A 14,695-nucleotide genomic window follows, 5' to 3' on the forward strand; every position below is an offset into this window, starting at 1 on the left:
ATGTGACCTTTTCTGTCTGGCTTATTTCACTTAGCATAATGTTTTCAAGGTTCATCCACACTGTAGCATTTGTATCAGAACTTTCTTTTTATGGTGAAATAATATTACATCATATGTATATACCACAATTCATTTATCCATTCATCTGCTGATGGACATTTGGGCTGTTTCTACCTTTTGGCTATTTTGAATAGTGTTGCTGTGAACACATGTGTACATGTATTTGAGTACCTGTTTACACATCTTTTGGGTATATACCTAGGAGTGGAATTACTGGGTCATATGGTAATTCTGTGTTTAACTATTGGCCAGACTATTTTCCATGACAGCGGCGCCATTTTGCATTCCCTACAGCAACATACAAGGATTCCCGTTTTTCCATATCCTCATTAACACTTGTTATTTTCCACTTTTTATTATTGTTATAGCCATCCTAGTCAGTGTGAACTGTTAATCTCATTGTGGTTTTGATTGCATTTCCCTAATGATTAGTGATGTTGAACATCTCTTCATATGCTTGTTGGCCGTTTGTATTATTATAGATAATTTTTTTACAACTATTATAACAATATTCTATTTGATGAAATCTTCTGTTTTGATTAAATCTCTCTCAATTATAGCCCCGTGAGTGCAACAAGTTAGTAAACTATGGCCTGTGAACCAAATCTAGCACACTGCCTGTTTTTATATGGCCTGCAAGCTAAGCATGGTTTTTACATTTTAAATGGCTGGAGAAAAATCAAAAGAAGAATATTTCATGTCACATAAAAATGATAGAAATTCCAATTTCAGTGTCTATAATAAATAAAGTTTAATTGGAACACAGAGCCACACCCATTCATTGTCTGTATTGTCTGTGACTGCTTTCACACTATAATAGCAGAGCTGAGCAGTTGTAATTGAGGCCATATGGGCCACAAAACCTAGGATATTTACTATCTGGCTCTTTACAGAAAAAGTACAGACACTCTGTGTCTTATTCTGTTTAGGTTGCTGTAACAGAAACACTATAGAGTGGCTAGCTTATAAACAAAAAAATTTTCTCACAGTTCTGGAGGCTGGAAACACAAGATTAAGGCACAGTAAATTTAGTGTCTGGTGAGAGCCTGCTTTCTGGTTCATAGATGGCGATCTTCTTGCTGTCTCTCACACAGCAGAAGGGATGAGGGAGCTCTCTGGGATCTCTTTTACAGAGGCACTAATATCATTCCTAAAGTTCCACTCTCATGACCTAATGACCTCCCGAAGTTCCCACTTTCTAACACCATCACATTGGGGTTAGGTTTCAACCTATGAATTTCGGGGAGATAAACAGTCTTTTGCACCCTGTTTAGAAAGTCGTTGTTCTTAGCTTCTGATCCTTGATGACCAGAGAAGCCTTTAAGAGAGTAAGGAGGTATTTCTGAGGAGGGCTCATAATCGACTAGTGTTTAGTTTAGTTCTTATAGATGACCAAATGCTTTTTATTTTGATACTAAACTCCAAGATTATAGTAGTAATGATAGGAACCAAATGTAAAATTCCTAAAGTATCACTTAAATTTCAACTGTCACTAACATTAGGAGTATCTCCCCTCAATAGGGTTTCAACTTTCACAATACATTATTTATGATAAAAATAAAGAAATTTCGTGAAATAACCTCTAAAGACTCCTTTGCCTCCAAATTCTGAAATACTATGATTCTAACATTAACTGTTGGAATATCATTATGTTGCTCAATATCCCATTGAACAGGGGCATCCTATATTCCAGAACCTCTCAGTGCCCTTCTGTTACTGAATTATTTTGAAAATGTGTCTGCCCTGCTTAACTAGGGGCATCTTCTCACACTTCAAGCTTTCTTTGAATTTTTTTCAAATAAGAGACTTCAAGTTGATTAAGTATAGAGATTGTATTGATTTTAATAGATGTGTGTTTTGTTAGAAGGAGATTGTCAATCACAGTCATTGCCATGCTGTGTGTAGGCTTTTTGAGCACATGTTAACTTAAGGAAATACATTTTGGATCAAAATTACCAAGAGGTAAAGAAAGTTAGATTCAGTCATGCTCCTCCAAATTCTGTAATGATAACACCCTAAACTGGATATACCCAAAGATTAATCTTATGGTAAAATCTATACTCACTCCTGTTTTGATGGGATATTTACTTTCTGGTTAAGGGAAAGTGAATGTTTACAAGCAAAGTTCTATTCCTTCCTAAAGAAAGGACTTCCCGGGGCGCATGGGTGGCTCAGTCCGTCTGCCTTTGGCTCAGGTCATGATCCCAGGGTCCTGGGATGAGTCCCCGCATGGGGCTCTTGGCTCTTGGCTCTTGCTTCTCCATCACACTCTCCCTCTGTGCTTTCTCTCTTTCTCTCTCAAAAAAATAAAATAAAATAAAATCTTGGGGCGCCTGGGTGGCTCAGTCGTTAAGCGTCTGCCTTCGGCTCGGGTCATGATCCCAGGATCCTGGGATCAAGCCCCGCATCGGGCTCCCTGCTCCGTGGAAGGCCTGCTTCTCCCTTTCCCCCTGCTTGTGTTCCCTCTCTCGCTGTGTCTCTCTCTGTCAAAAAATTAAGTAAAATTTAAAAAATAATAATAATAAAAATAAATAAAATCTTTAAAAAAATTAAGAAAGGACTTCCCATTTTGTAGCTGTTGGATTATGGATGAGACTTCATTAAGATAATAATCCCCAAGCCCTAGAGGGTGCTCTCAGTAGGAATTAACATTCCCAAACAAGTAGATGCAATGCTCTTGTCCCTCAAGGCCTTTCAGCTCTCAAACCAATTGAGCTACTGTAATCCCCAAATACTTACCTTCTCAAATGGGTATGCAAGCTTCTCTTCTAAATGAAGTCATATAAACCTCGAGTAGCACCAGGCTAGTCTATGTCTTTTTGTATTTTTATTGGTCTCTATACTCTTAACTCCCTGACCGGCAGCTTTGTTAATGAAGGAAGCTCACTTTAATAAAATTACTATGTTTAGATGCTCATTATTAGAAGCTGCATGCCAAATGCTAATTTAAAGCCCAGTCATTAAGGTTAAGAGGGTTTGTTGTGCACACTCCTTTACATAACTCATTCTGAGGCTGTTATAGAGCCATACTGGCTATTGCCTTTTTAAACAAGCCTGTCTGTCATATGTTCTTGTCCATGATTTGAACCTATCAATGTGATAAAGTCTTAATAAGCATGAAATCAATGACATTTGTTCACCGGAAAAAAAAAAAAAAAAAAAAAAGAGGGTTTATCGCTGCTATTCTTCAGTTTGCCTCCCCATATGAAATCTGTAGTGGCTTTTCTAGCCTTTACCTGTAATATGTTCTATTACCATAGGGCCTGTCCTTCTTCTGATATGGAGCTGAGGTGTTTAGAGAATGTTCATAATTAGGTGTTATTCCTGCATCTTTTGGTCAGCTTTTAGAGATCCTGATGCCTAGGTAGCACTCCACACCAACTGAATCAGAATGTTGGCGGTAGGAACCCTAGGCATCAGTAGTTTTTAAAAGATCCCCAGGTGATTGCAATGTGCAATGAGGTTGAGAAACCACTGGCTTTACTTATTAACCATAAAGCTTAGAGTAGAGGTTCTTAACTCCTGGTAGCAATTTACTCCTCAGGATTAATTGACCTTCTAATAATGCACTTTACTTGAAAAAAAGATGTTATATAAATATAAGACTGTTTTTTGTTATTATATAGACTGTAAAAAAGCGCTGTTTTGTGGTAAAATATATATAACATAAAATTTAGCATGTTAACCATTTTGTACTGTTTAGTGGCATGAAGTACATTCACATCGTTGCACTACCATCACCACCATCCATCTCCAGAACTTTTTTCATTGTCCTAAACTGAAACTGTGTCCATTATATAGTAACTCCCAGAATAGCCTGCAGCCCGTGGCAGCCACCATGCCACTTTCTGTCTCTATAAATCTGACTGCTCTGGGTACTCATATAAGTGAAATTATGCAGTATATGTCTTTTTGTGACTGACTTATTTCAATTAGCATGATATCTTCAAGGCTAAACCATGTTGTAGCATGTGTCAGAATTTCCTAAATTTTTTAAGGCTAATTAATATTCCATTGTATGTATATACCACGTTTTGTTTATCCATTCATCTGTCCTTGGACACTTGGATTGCTTCCATCTTTCAGTCATTGTGAGTAATGCTGCTATGATCATGGATATACAAGAAGTGAATTTTAAGTAAAGATAAATAGGATGCTCATCTGGATAAATCGCTTGCTCTTCTTTTTTAAGATTTTGTTTATTTATTTGAGAGAGAGAGAGAGTGAAAGCCTGAGCAGGAGGCAGTGGGGGAGAGGGACAAGCAGACTCCCTGCTGAGCAGGGAGCCTGATGCGGCGGCTTGATCCCAGGACTCTGGGATCATAACCTGAGCCAAAGGCAGACGCCTAACCGACTGAGCCATCCAGGTGCCCCAAATCACTTGTTCTTTATGGATAGGTTGTAGTGTAGTTTACCACATGAGTTTACCTGCCTCTAGTGACTGGCCTGCCTTTTACAAAGTAGGGCAAAAATTAGTTACTATTCCATATGCTTTCTGGATTTTCTCAAATATGTTAGAATTATTTTATTGAATTAGCTCTCTTGCCCACTCTGTCGATCAATCCCACAAAAGCTGTGTTCTAGAAATATAATGATAAAAGTCTGTATCTAGAATTAAATTAAGGACTCGTGTTGTATAGTTTAGTTTAATTCCAAGTGCTACTACAGCAAAATTGTAAACTTCAAAACAAACCTATAAGCGTTCCCTGGTCTAGAAGTTATAAACCAGAAATATGTATGTTGCTCTAGAAGTTGTAAACTAATTAGCTTGAATCTAAAAGCCACATTATGATCTCTACTTCTGCCTGTGTTACTCAGGCCCTTTAGCCCTGCTTCTATACATGATCCTAGATTTTTGTATTACAAAATCTAGTACCTGAGCTAAGGGTTCACTTTTTAGTTCTTTCCTTTTTTTTTTAAGATTTATTTATTTATTTTAGGTGGGGAGGGGCAAAGGGAGAGGGAGAGAGAAACCCAAGCAGACCGCACTGAGCTCAGAGCCCGAGGTGGGGCCCTGAGGTCAAGACCCAGAGATCACAACCTGAGCTGAAACCTAGAGCAGATGCTTAAGCGACTGCGCCACCTAGGTGCCCTTAGGTTCTTTACATTCTTGGTGAACCAACCCTGTTTGTCTCTTGACTTCCGTGAAGGGTATGTTTCTTTTTTACAACAGTTCAGATAGGTGTTCTACAAGAGAGCAGCTGTGTTGTCAGTAAGTGGAAATTTTATGGAGTCAGTCAACTTTGGAAAAATAGTGATTACTTATTCTAACATTGTATTTCTGAAGGCATGACTTTTTCATATTCCCACGTATTTTTCATATTCCACCCACTCTTGGTTACTGTATCAAAGAAATGAATTTTCATTTGTATGTGTATATTTCACTTTGATCCCCTTGACACTTTTCCTTAATTTTTCACTTCTAATAAAAGGCTGTTGAGGGGCGCCTGGGTGGCTCAGTCGGTTAAGCGTCTGCCTTCGGCTCAGGTCATGATCCCGGGGTCCTGGGATCGAGTCCCGCATCGGGCTCTCTGCTCGGTGGGAAGCCTGCTTCTCCCTCTCCCACTCCCCCTGCTTGTGTTCCCTCTCTGTCTCTCTCTCCGTCACATAAATAAATAAAAATCTTTAAAAAAAAAAAAAAGGCAGTTGAAATGAAAAGAGGCTCAGCCACATCACTGAAAAGATATAAATTGTACACTTTGCTGGTCTCATTGGGTTAACAACTGGGCTGCATCTGTGCGCTTTAGAGGTACAGGAATGACTGAAAACTGAGAATCTGATGAGAATATAATTTTAGATCCAATTCTACATTTAAACATGAGCAACTTGTTCTTCTTGTCTGAAGACTTATCTATCGAACTCCACAGTCTGAGAGGCTAAGAGTGAGTAAACAAACCTTCTTTCTTTCTAGATCTTCATCTGCTGGTGGATGTGGCCTGCAAGCAGGAGCACTTTCCAAAGGAGGAAGAATTAAAAGAGTGAGGAACGGATGACAAATGTGACATTGTGCACTAGCTGTAGCTGGAGGCAGACTAGCCTTGCACATGACACACTGTTGGGATTTTTTCAGTTCTGTTAAGGAAAAAAAAAGTATTTTTGTTTTGTTAATTGAGAATTTTGTTAATTGAGAATTGGGACTTTGGTATTTACTACAGCTGTTCAGTTCAGACTATTTACCTTGACGAACTACTAAACATCAAGCAGCCCCCCCCTTTTTTTCTCTTTGCTGCCCAGATCCCTTTCAAATGAAAAGTCCTGGCCTTCTGTTGCAGTCAAAAAGCGTCTAAAAACTGCTGCATCTATGTACTGGAGAATAATCTGTGTGTGTGTGCTGATTTGCCGTCTTGCCACTCTCAAACTGTAGTCAGCACAACTCCAGGGGGAGTTCAGTCTATCTGTTTCAAGTCACAGTGTGATCCTTCTAGAGAAGATTGTGTGAGAAACAAAGGCATGTGAGGTCACCAAGATCACAGGCCTAAAGGGGTCAGGAATTCCAGGGAAGAAACTCTGAGAAAGAGCTAATTTTCTAAGTGATTAACCAGGAAATGCTCTTACTTCCTAACCCAGCATTCTGTTTCAAAAGCAAGGCATCCGGACTTGGACCATCCATCACATTTAACAACCCCTGATTCTTTTATATTAATGGGAGCATTCTTTTATTTTCATATCTTTCTTTAATTTTAATGATACATTATCATAAATGGTAAGAAGGTTTTGTTACATATCACTTATTTAAATGTCTTCTAAAGAAAAGTAATTTGTTTATTATATTTATAAATGCTGGTAGATTTAAAAGTTTTAAAGCTTTATATTTTTATTAATATTTCAGGATAGAAGGATAAAGGATGCATGTGTAAGATATTTATTTTGAAGGGGAAAATGTGTGAACAAAAACATTAAGAGATTTAACACTGTTTTCTTGCTTTAGCTTTTTATATTCAGTCTGTATAAATTCTCATCTATATGAGATCTTGTGTGCAAATTTTGGGAAAAACTTGATTAGTAGTCATTTAACGGAAGCTGTACCTCTGACATTTTTAATAATTTATGTCTGCTTTATGCTTCTGAGAGAATTTTGGATAATGGGATAGACCATAACATTTTTATTTTATCCCCTCTGTAGGATTCTAAATTCAAATAGGAAGATTGTGGGACCGGTTCTTAGGAGAGGTATCTTGGGTGTCCACTTTCTGTGGTTGATCCCTCACTTGCTCATCCAATGACAGCAAGAAACTTTCTGATTTTAAAGTCTTTTAAACTGGCTAGAACTTTCTTATTGGATTTTGTTTCAGTTGTCCTAATAAGAATTGCAGGAACAAAAGGAAAGCCTAAGAATATGAAACTAATTAAAAAGAAAAGACACTTAGTGATATGACATAAATACTATGCTACTCTTTGTGAGTGTAACAGTTCATTTCTTAAATCGCATTGTGCCTTTACAATGATGTCAAACCATAGAAATGTTACAGAGATAGTAGTTATTTGGAAAAGGATGATTTCTGTATTGGTGTGCAGTGACTCAGTTTAGGTATGAAGGTAGGTTCTGAAAAGTGACTTGTTTGGTCCATCTGATTAGACTGGTTGATGTCCATGTGATGGGCATTTATTCACCTTTATTAGCAAGGTTTAAAAGATGAACAAATTATCAAGACTCCTCCATCTTTTGGCCAGACTATGTATTTTGGCAGAGTATGTGAAGAGGAGACCCAATTTCCAAATGAAGGAACTTTGTCTTTTCTCTGTCACGTTGAGAAGCTGATAAACGGTGTAGGTGACATTCCTTCCCTTAATATGCCTTTTTAGCTTTGTATATGTTGAAAGAAATAATATCTTTTGAGGAAATGTGTCAAGCAGAAACCTTGGCATAGATTTGGTTTCAGTGGTTTTAAGGCTTAATTAATGAAATACCTTTATCAGCTTTCCAAACTTTTTTATATATGACTACAACAGACCAAGGAGCTGGATCTCCTGCTACACTCACATGCCTGCTACCTATCAACTAAAGCTATCATCACTGACTTGGGAAAAATGGCAAAAGATAAAATAAAATCTTTGTGTGAATTAGCCAGTAGGGCCTGACACATACTAACAAGGTTTCTGACTAGCACCTCAGTATTTCAGCACCTTAAGCATGATAAATTTCAGTCAGTCAACAATAAAGTGAGTGTTTCAACTGGACTTGTCTTGCTTGTTTTTACTGTTTTATTGGTGATCAATAGAAACCTCAGTTGTCATGACTATTATTAATAATAGCAAAATTTTAAGGAGAATGTGTTCTGTTTTTTAAAGAATCTAACTTTAAAAAAGTGTCAGGTTTTTTTGTTTTGTTTTGTTTTTTTCATTTGCAATTGAAGAGAGATTGAACAGAGATTGAATCTTTAAAATGCCATTAGGGATAAGGACAATTCTTGGACATGTTTATAGAAACTGGCTTTTTGGGTTTTTTTTTTGGAAAAGGATGAATAGTCTTCAGTAGCTTTAGTCAATCCAGATATGGAAATAGACCCTGAAGGGTGATCTCTCTCATGGGTAGGATTAGGTAGAGTAGACGTCAGTGAGATGGGCATTTCATTACCACAGAAATGACAGCTTTATGACATCCCTTGGGAGTTGTGATATATCAACCCCTGCAGGATAAGCTGGAGATCTCTTGCTTGTCAATTCTGGTGACCTAGTAAACACAGTATATCAGGGAAGTAAACTATATAGGGCTGTTTGGGTGGATACTGAGTATCTCACGGGATACCCAGGTTCATGAAACATATTATCATCATTCCTAGATCTTGCAGTTTCCTCAAGAGAGGGCAACCACATCTATATTTTTTTTCCTTCTTTCACCTAAGTATGTATATTAACTCTTAGGTTTGTTTAGGTCTCTTAACTCCTTTGCAAGTTTCAAGCAGGAACAGGTGAGGCAAAGTCCATTGGTAGGTCACTTTTTGTTTAAAGATGTTTTTGCCTCTATCAAATATGTAGTAATGTATATTTTACATTATTTATGCTATGCTATTATGCAATATATATAAAATTAAAAATACAAAACCATAAGAGATTTTTAAAAATTCTTTTGAAAAGAGTTGTAAAGGTTATAGTTGCATTGTGTTCTTAAGGTCCAACCAATAAAGAAAACGTGCTAAATTAAGAATTTATTTTAGAGCTTATTTCTCTGCTCTATGTCAGTTATTAGGCCAAAATGTCAAAATTACTCTCATAAACCTTCTTTAGGGAAAAAATGCTCAAGGTGAAGAAAGCACTCATACTTTTTTGCTCTGGAGGCATTGTGTCATTGTTTTATAACCTACAATGCAATTATTGTTATCCACATTTTACAGATGATCAATTTGTATGTTCTCATTTGTACAATTAAAACATTTTTTAATCTTCTGTGCTTCTTACCACAACTAAAATTTAAGTGTAAAAACAATTTAAGTGTACACTTCAATAGTGTTAACCACATTCACATTGTTGTACATTTATACAGTTTGGAGAGATTATTGGCAATAGGTAAATAAAGTGTCTGGACACAGTCAAATATAATCTGGTAAATTTGAAAATTCAAATTTTAGAAACATATATTAGAAACTTTTGCATTCTAATGACAAGGTAACTAAAAAAGTTCATGATTGTGGTAGTTAACTAGCCAAGAATTGGTTTTCTTTTTGCCTTACATGCTTCTCGTGAAGCGTATATATTTTACCCCTTTGCTTATATTTATGACATAGACTACTTGCAATCTTACATTGAGGGCATAGGTGTGATCCATAGTATTATTTCACTCTCCAAAGATGTGAGAAGAAAATAATAGGTTCCAGACTTCTGATATCACCCTGATCTAAAAGCTCCATACAGGCACAGTTTAGAAAAGAGCTGCTGAATTTAAATAAGTAAAAGCTGAAGAAAAACTATGTGTAAAATGGACAGGGTTCTTGTCAGGGTAGCAGACCTGAGACAGCAATAAGGACTATAGCACTGGATCACTTTATTCTAGCATTGTGCCGTTTATAGACACTAAAACCTTGAAAGAGCAGAAACCCCTTTGAAATTATATTTGTAAAATCTTGTGTCCGCTCTTTCACGTTCTGGGTTTTCATTATTTTATTCTCTTTATTTCCTCATACCCCCATTTATGTTCTCTTGGGTGCAGAACCTGCTTAGATATCTGTTTGAGTGGACTTGATTTACGTGTGGTAGCTTGCTTACCCGGAGAAAGTTATTGAGCATTGAACTGGATGCAGTTTGGCTGTGGCTCAATAGAGGGAGTAGAGGAGCTGAGAGAGCAGAGAGAGCAAAAGAACGTGTCTGGCTCAGTTAAGTGCGCGCCCTGAAGCCCTGGCCCTAGCAGCCAGCCAGGAGGAGGGGTGGGGTGGGGCGGGGCGGGGAGGGGGGGTGGTTGCCTCTAGCTGCTCCACCCTCACTTTGTGTCAGCAGGTAGAGAGCGTGATTGCAGTCCCAGGGGAGGGAGTCAGAGCTAGAACACCAATTACAAACCACAGGCTTCCTGCTCTAGGGAGTTGATCCAGAATTGTCTTTCTGGAAGGGAAGCACTTGAATCTTTCCGAACTTTCCAAGCCCATCCATGATTCAGAGATACTGCTTTCTCCCTCTGGGATTTTCTGTGTTCCTGGTAGTGAATTGTTGCTGGTGTATTTGCTACTTTGCTCCTTTTCTCTCTCAAGATTTGATTATTTTATATGCTGTTCGGGGAGAAAAAGAACTTTTGTTAGGAGATTTCAGAAATGATTTTGGATCCTCTATAAGTGCTTTTTAGAGTTCTTGGGAACAGTAGCTCTAAGCCTGGAGTAAATGTTTGCCTTTGACCTGCATGGATTATTTTTTCAGGCTGCGGAATTTCTCGGCACCTACCTGCAGTGTGGGGCCCTTGGTCTGGTTGCAGAGTAAGAAGGTGGAAGAAAGCTGTACTTGGTTAAGCAGTTGAAACCTTTTTTGAGCAGGACCTATAAAAGCATAATTGAATCTGTTTCACCCCCGTGGATTCCGGTGGGCCCGACAGCGCAACAGGTTTGCAGATTTCTTTTGAAATTCTTATTTTTCTCCCTCTGCCTCAGCAAAAGAGAAGGATCTATATAACAGGTTCATGTTCAATTGCTTGGCTTTTCAGCACTTATTCCAAAGACTTTATAAGATTTTTTTTAACTTGACCTCTGAACACGGCGGGCTTTGTGGTTGAAGTGCATTTATGTTTACTTAGGGGTGCACATTTTAATCTCTTAGAACTAAGATTTTGTTTGTACAAAGACCCAAGTTCTCAAGTGTGCCTAGAAATAGCACAGATCTATTTAGGCTTATTTTTACTTTTTCAGGATGTTCTACTTAGAGCCTGTACACTAATCACCTCCCGACTCCCCCTACCTTTTATTCCCGACCCCCTCAAGGAATTTGAACATGTGTTAGGAATAGTCCTTTGTTTTACTTAGGAACGTAGAAAATTAAAGATTATAAGATCTGGATAATAAAGTAGTTTCCAAAAGCATCTCCTGGGAAATCAAAGCGCTTGGCATTTTCAAGCAGGAGAATAAAAGCTGGAATCCCTAGGAGAGAACGGAAAATAAAGATAGAAATATCGTTTAACTGGGAAAAATAATTGGAAAGCTAACCTTCTCAAATACTCTTCTAATTTTGAAAGTTGGAAAAGGAGGTGATACTCAGGATTATCCTGTAATTTGTGAAGACATAAATTAGCATCTAATTTATAGGCAAATCTAGGTAGAACATTAAAAATGACAGTATATTTAACTTCATGAAAAGTATTATAAATTCAATGGGCCTAGAACTTTGGCTACACTAAAATACAGTTTAATGTGGAAACTTTTATGAATACATGTTGTAGCATCTTTGGATGTCTCTCAAGGTGTGGCCTGAAGTATCGTACCCTCTCCTCCGTTAAAAAACAAAACAAAACAAAACAACTACACTTTTTTTCCTGTGATCTTTAGTCTTTTACCATTGACAAATTTTGTGGCTTAAAAAGGACCATCTCTTCATTTTCCGAGCTGGCGTTTTTCACTCTCACCTTCGATGCATGGCTTTCATTACTTACTTTGCCTTGTTTTGTTCATTAACATTGGGTTTAATGGTTCAGCAACTTGATGCATATGGAAGACCAGCACCGAGTGAACTGACATACTAAAGATTCGGGATGTGACATTCCACCTCAAGCAAAGTTGGAAATTCCAAAGAGAAGTGGTGATATCTTTACTAATCACAGTGAAGATGGGAGAAAATGACAGACCTGCAGCAGAAGTGGGCTGAAAACACCCTCTGCCCTGACAGATCAGGAATGCCACCTGTTCTTGGGAATATACTTTAGAGAAAGGAAGGGCCAAAATTACGACTTGGCTTTCGGAAACTGAAGCATCAATTCTCTTTTCCTCCATTTGTCTGGATCTGAGAAGCTGCATTTGGAATTGGCTCGTGGAAGCACTATGTATGGCCGAAGTGCATTGCTGCAGCTGGTAGCATGAGTGGTGGCCACCAGCTGCAGCTGGCTGCCCTCTGGCCCTGGCTGCTGATGGCTACCCTGCAGGCAGGCTTTGGACGCACAGGACTGGTACTGGGAGCAGCGGTGGAGTCGGAAAGATCAGCAGAGCAGAAAGCTATTATCCGAGTGATCCCCTTGAAAATGGACCCCACAGGAAAACTGAATCTCACTTTGGAAGGTGTTTTTGCTGGTGTTGCTGAAATAACTCCAGCAGAAGGAAAATTAATGCAGGTAAGGATAATTTATTATATTTCACTTTCCATTTGTTCGAACTATGCCTTTCTTCTTTTGTCTCTCAAACCAAATACCGTACAAGAGCTTCTGCTGTTTAGTTTTCTGTTTGTTTCCTCTTTTAAGGATATTGCCTTATTGGCATTCTAAAACAAATCCTTATTTCTGCTAAAGAAGAAACATGAAATTCCACATTTTAGAAGATCATCTGCTTATTTTTAACTCTGCTATTGCACTGCCTTTTTAGATCCCCCTAATAAGGCCATTCTTTGCAAGTGATGTATTCTGGCCACTATTTTTTGATAGATTAAATATGTATGGACTTGTATTTAATTGACATGAGGATCATACTTTATATCCTGTTTAAATTTAAAGTGAACACCGAAGAGGTTGATTTTTTTTATTGAGGTAAAATTGGTTTACAACATTATTTAGTTTTAGGTGTACAACATAATAATTTGATATTGTATGCATTACAAAGTGATCACCACAGTAAGTCTAGTTACCATCTGTTACCATACAATTGTGAGGAGGTTACAGTGGTCAGCAGCACCCTGAAATTCTAGAATGTCCTTAGAGCATATTTGATCACTGTGTCACTTTTAAAATTCGGTCAAGCTTGAATGCTATGGCTGGCTTTATACCACGTGTAGCACCCTATTGCTAAGCCCAAAATGGAGAGGACTGCATTACAAAATGGACACAAGGTGGAAACTTGCCTCCTTTGGTCTTGTCTACACATAATTTTATTTTTGAAAAAATTTTAATTTAACATTTTTTTTATTGACCCACAAAGCTTTTCAGACACAGTTTCTTAGGCTTTCAGGTTGTGAATTTTGTCTATAATTAATTCATAGCCTACTCTTTATGTATTGAATTTATTAACTGACTAGGGCCATAGCTTTTCATAGAATTGCTCATTCCCCATGGTGAAGATAGAGCCCAAAGGGCTGTACTTTTTTACTGTGGCATTCTAGTGTCTTACTCCATAGAATTATGTTCCTTATTGATTAAAATTCATTTTATAAAAGGGCACTTCTTGCTGTAGCTCTTGGGCATAGGTTACAATGTTATTAAGTATGATTTACTTCAGCATCCAGCCTCAGATTTTAATTGTGTGATATGAATAGAACCAAAGTATTATATGAATTCAAATTTTTGTCTACTTAAAGATGAGAAAATTTAACAAATTATAGAACTCTTCCAAACATGCATTTTTACGTACATGATTTTGTGGTTCTTCATGATCACTTTTTAGGCAATATTTTGAAACCGGGATAAATGAAGTGGAAGGAGAATTAGATGAAATGAAGGACTTGGCTATTCAGAAAAATAAACAGACAAAAAGAATGTATCTGGAAAAAATGGCAAAAGAATTTTTGGATAAGAGTCTATTCATTTAATCTGAGCTCTAGGATGGAATTAGGAATATTTAAAAGTTGAAATCACAAATAATTTGGACTGTGACTGGAAAGGAAACTTTCTTGCTGACCTTGCCTAGTTGATACCCTGAAGTGTGAGGTATATGCTCCATTTTCATTTTTTTCCATAAGTGATTTTACTTTTTAACCATATTTTGATATCTCTGAGGTCTTTGGGAGCCATACTAAGCTTTGTGTCTTATTAATGTCCTGTGGCAGCATCAGTGGGTTAATTATATGCTGCATAAAATAGTGTCTCTTTTATTTTAAATGTGTTGTCTTCTGTTATCATAAAGCTCTGTGTATTCATAATGGAAAAGGTATGTAACAGGGACTAGCTGGCATTCTCTTTGCCATTCATTATTTTACCAATCTTGATCATATCTTTGCTTATTCTACCCTTTTTCTTACTCTGGTAAATCCTGCTAATCTTTTTTTTTTTTTTTTTTTTTAGCTATTGACTTTTTAAAATGTTGTTTCTTTA

The 14,695-nt window shown here is 37.4% G+C and overlaps 1 protein-coding gene across 1 annotated transcript in view; it reads left to right on the forward strand.

Annotated features, from left to right (window-relative positions):
• Window positions 1-10,583: 10,583 nt before the first annotated feature.
• The window catches only part of RNF43 (ring finger protein 43), a 64,356-nt gene continuing 60,244 nt past the window's right edge, over window positions 10,584-14,695 (forward strand). Inside the window, exon 1 of the mRNA XM_035026747.1 lies at window positions 10,584-12,790. Within this exon, the coding sequence (XP_034882638.1) occupies window positions 12,539-12,790 (252 nt within the window). The 5' untranslated portion in view covers window positions 10,584-12,538. The remainder of the gene's footprint in view (window positions 12,791-14,695) is intronic.

The sequence above is a fragment of the Mirounga leonina genome, unplaced genomic scaffold, assembly GCF_011800145.1.
Source record: "Mirounga leonina isolate KUSES-001 unplaced genomic scaffold, KU_Mleo_1.0 Mir_200, whole genome shotgun sequence".
Classification (NCBI taxonomy): Eukaryota; Metazoa; Chordata; class Mammalia; order Carnivora; family Phocidae; genus Mirounga; species Mirounga leonina.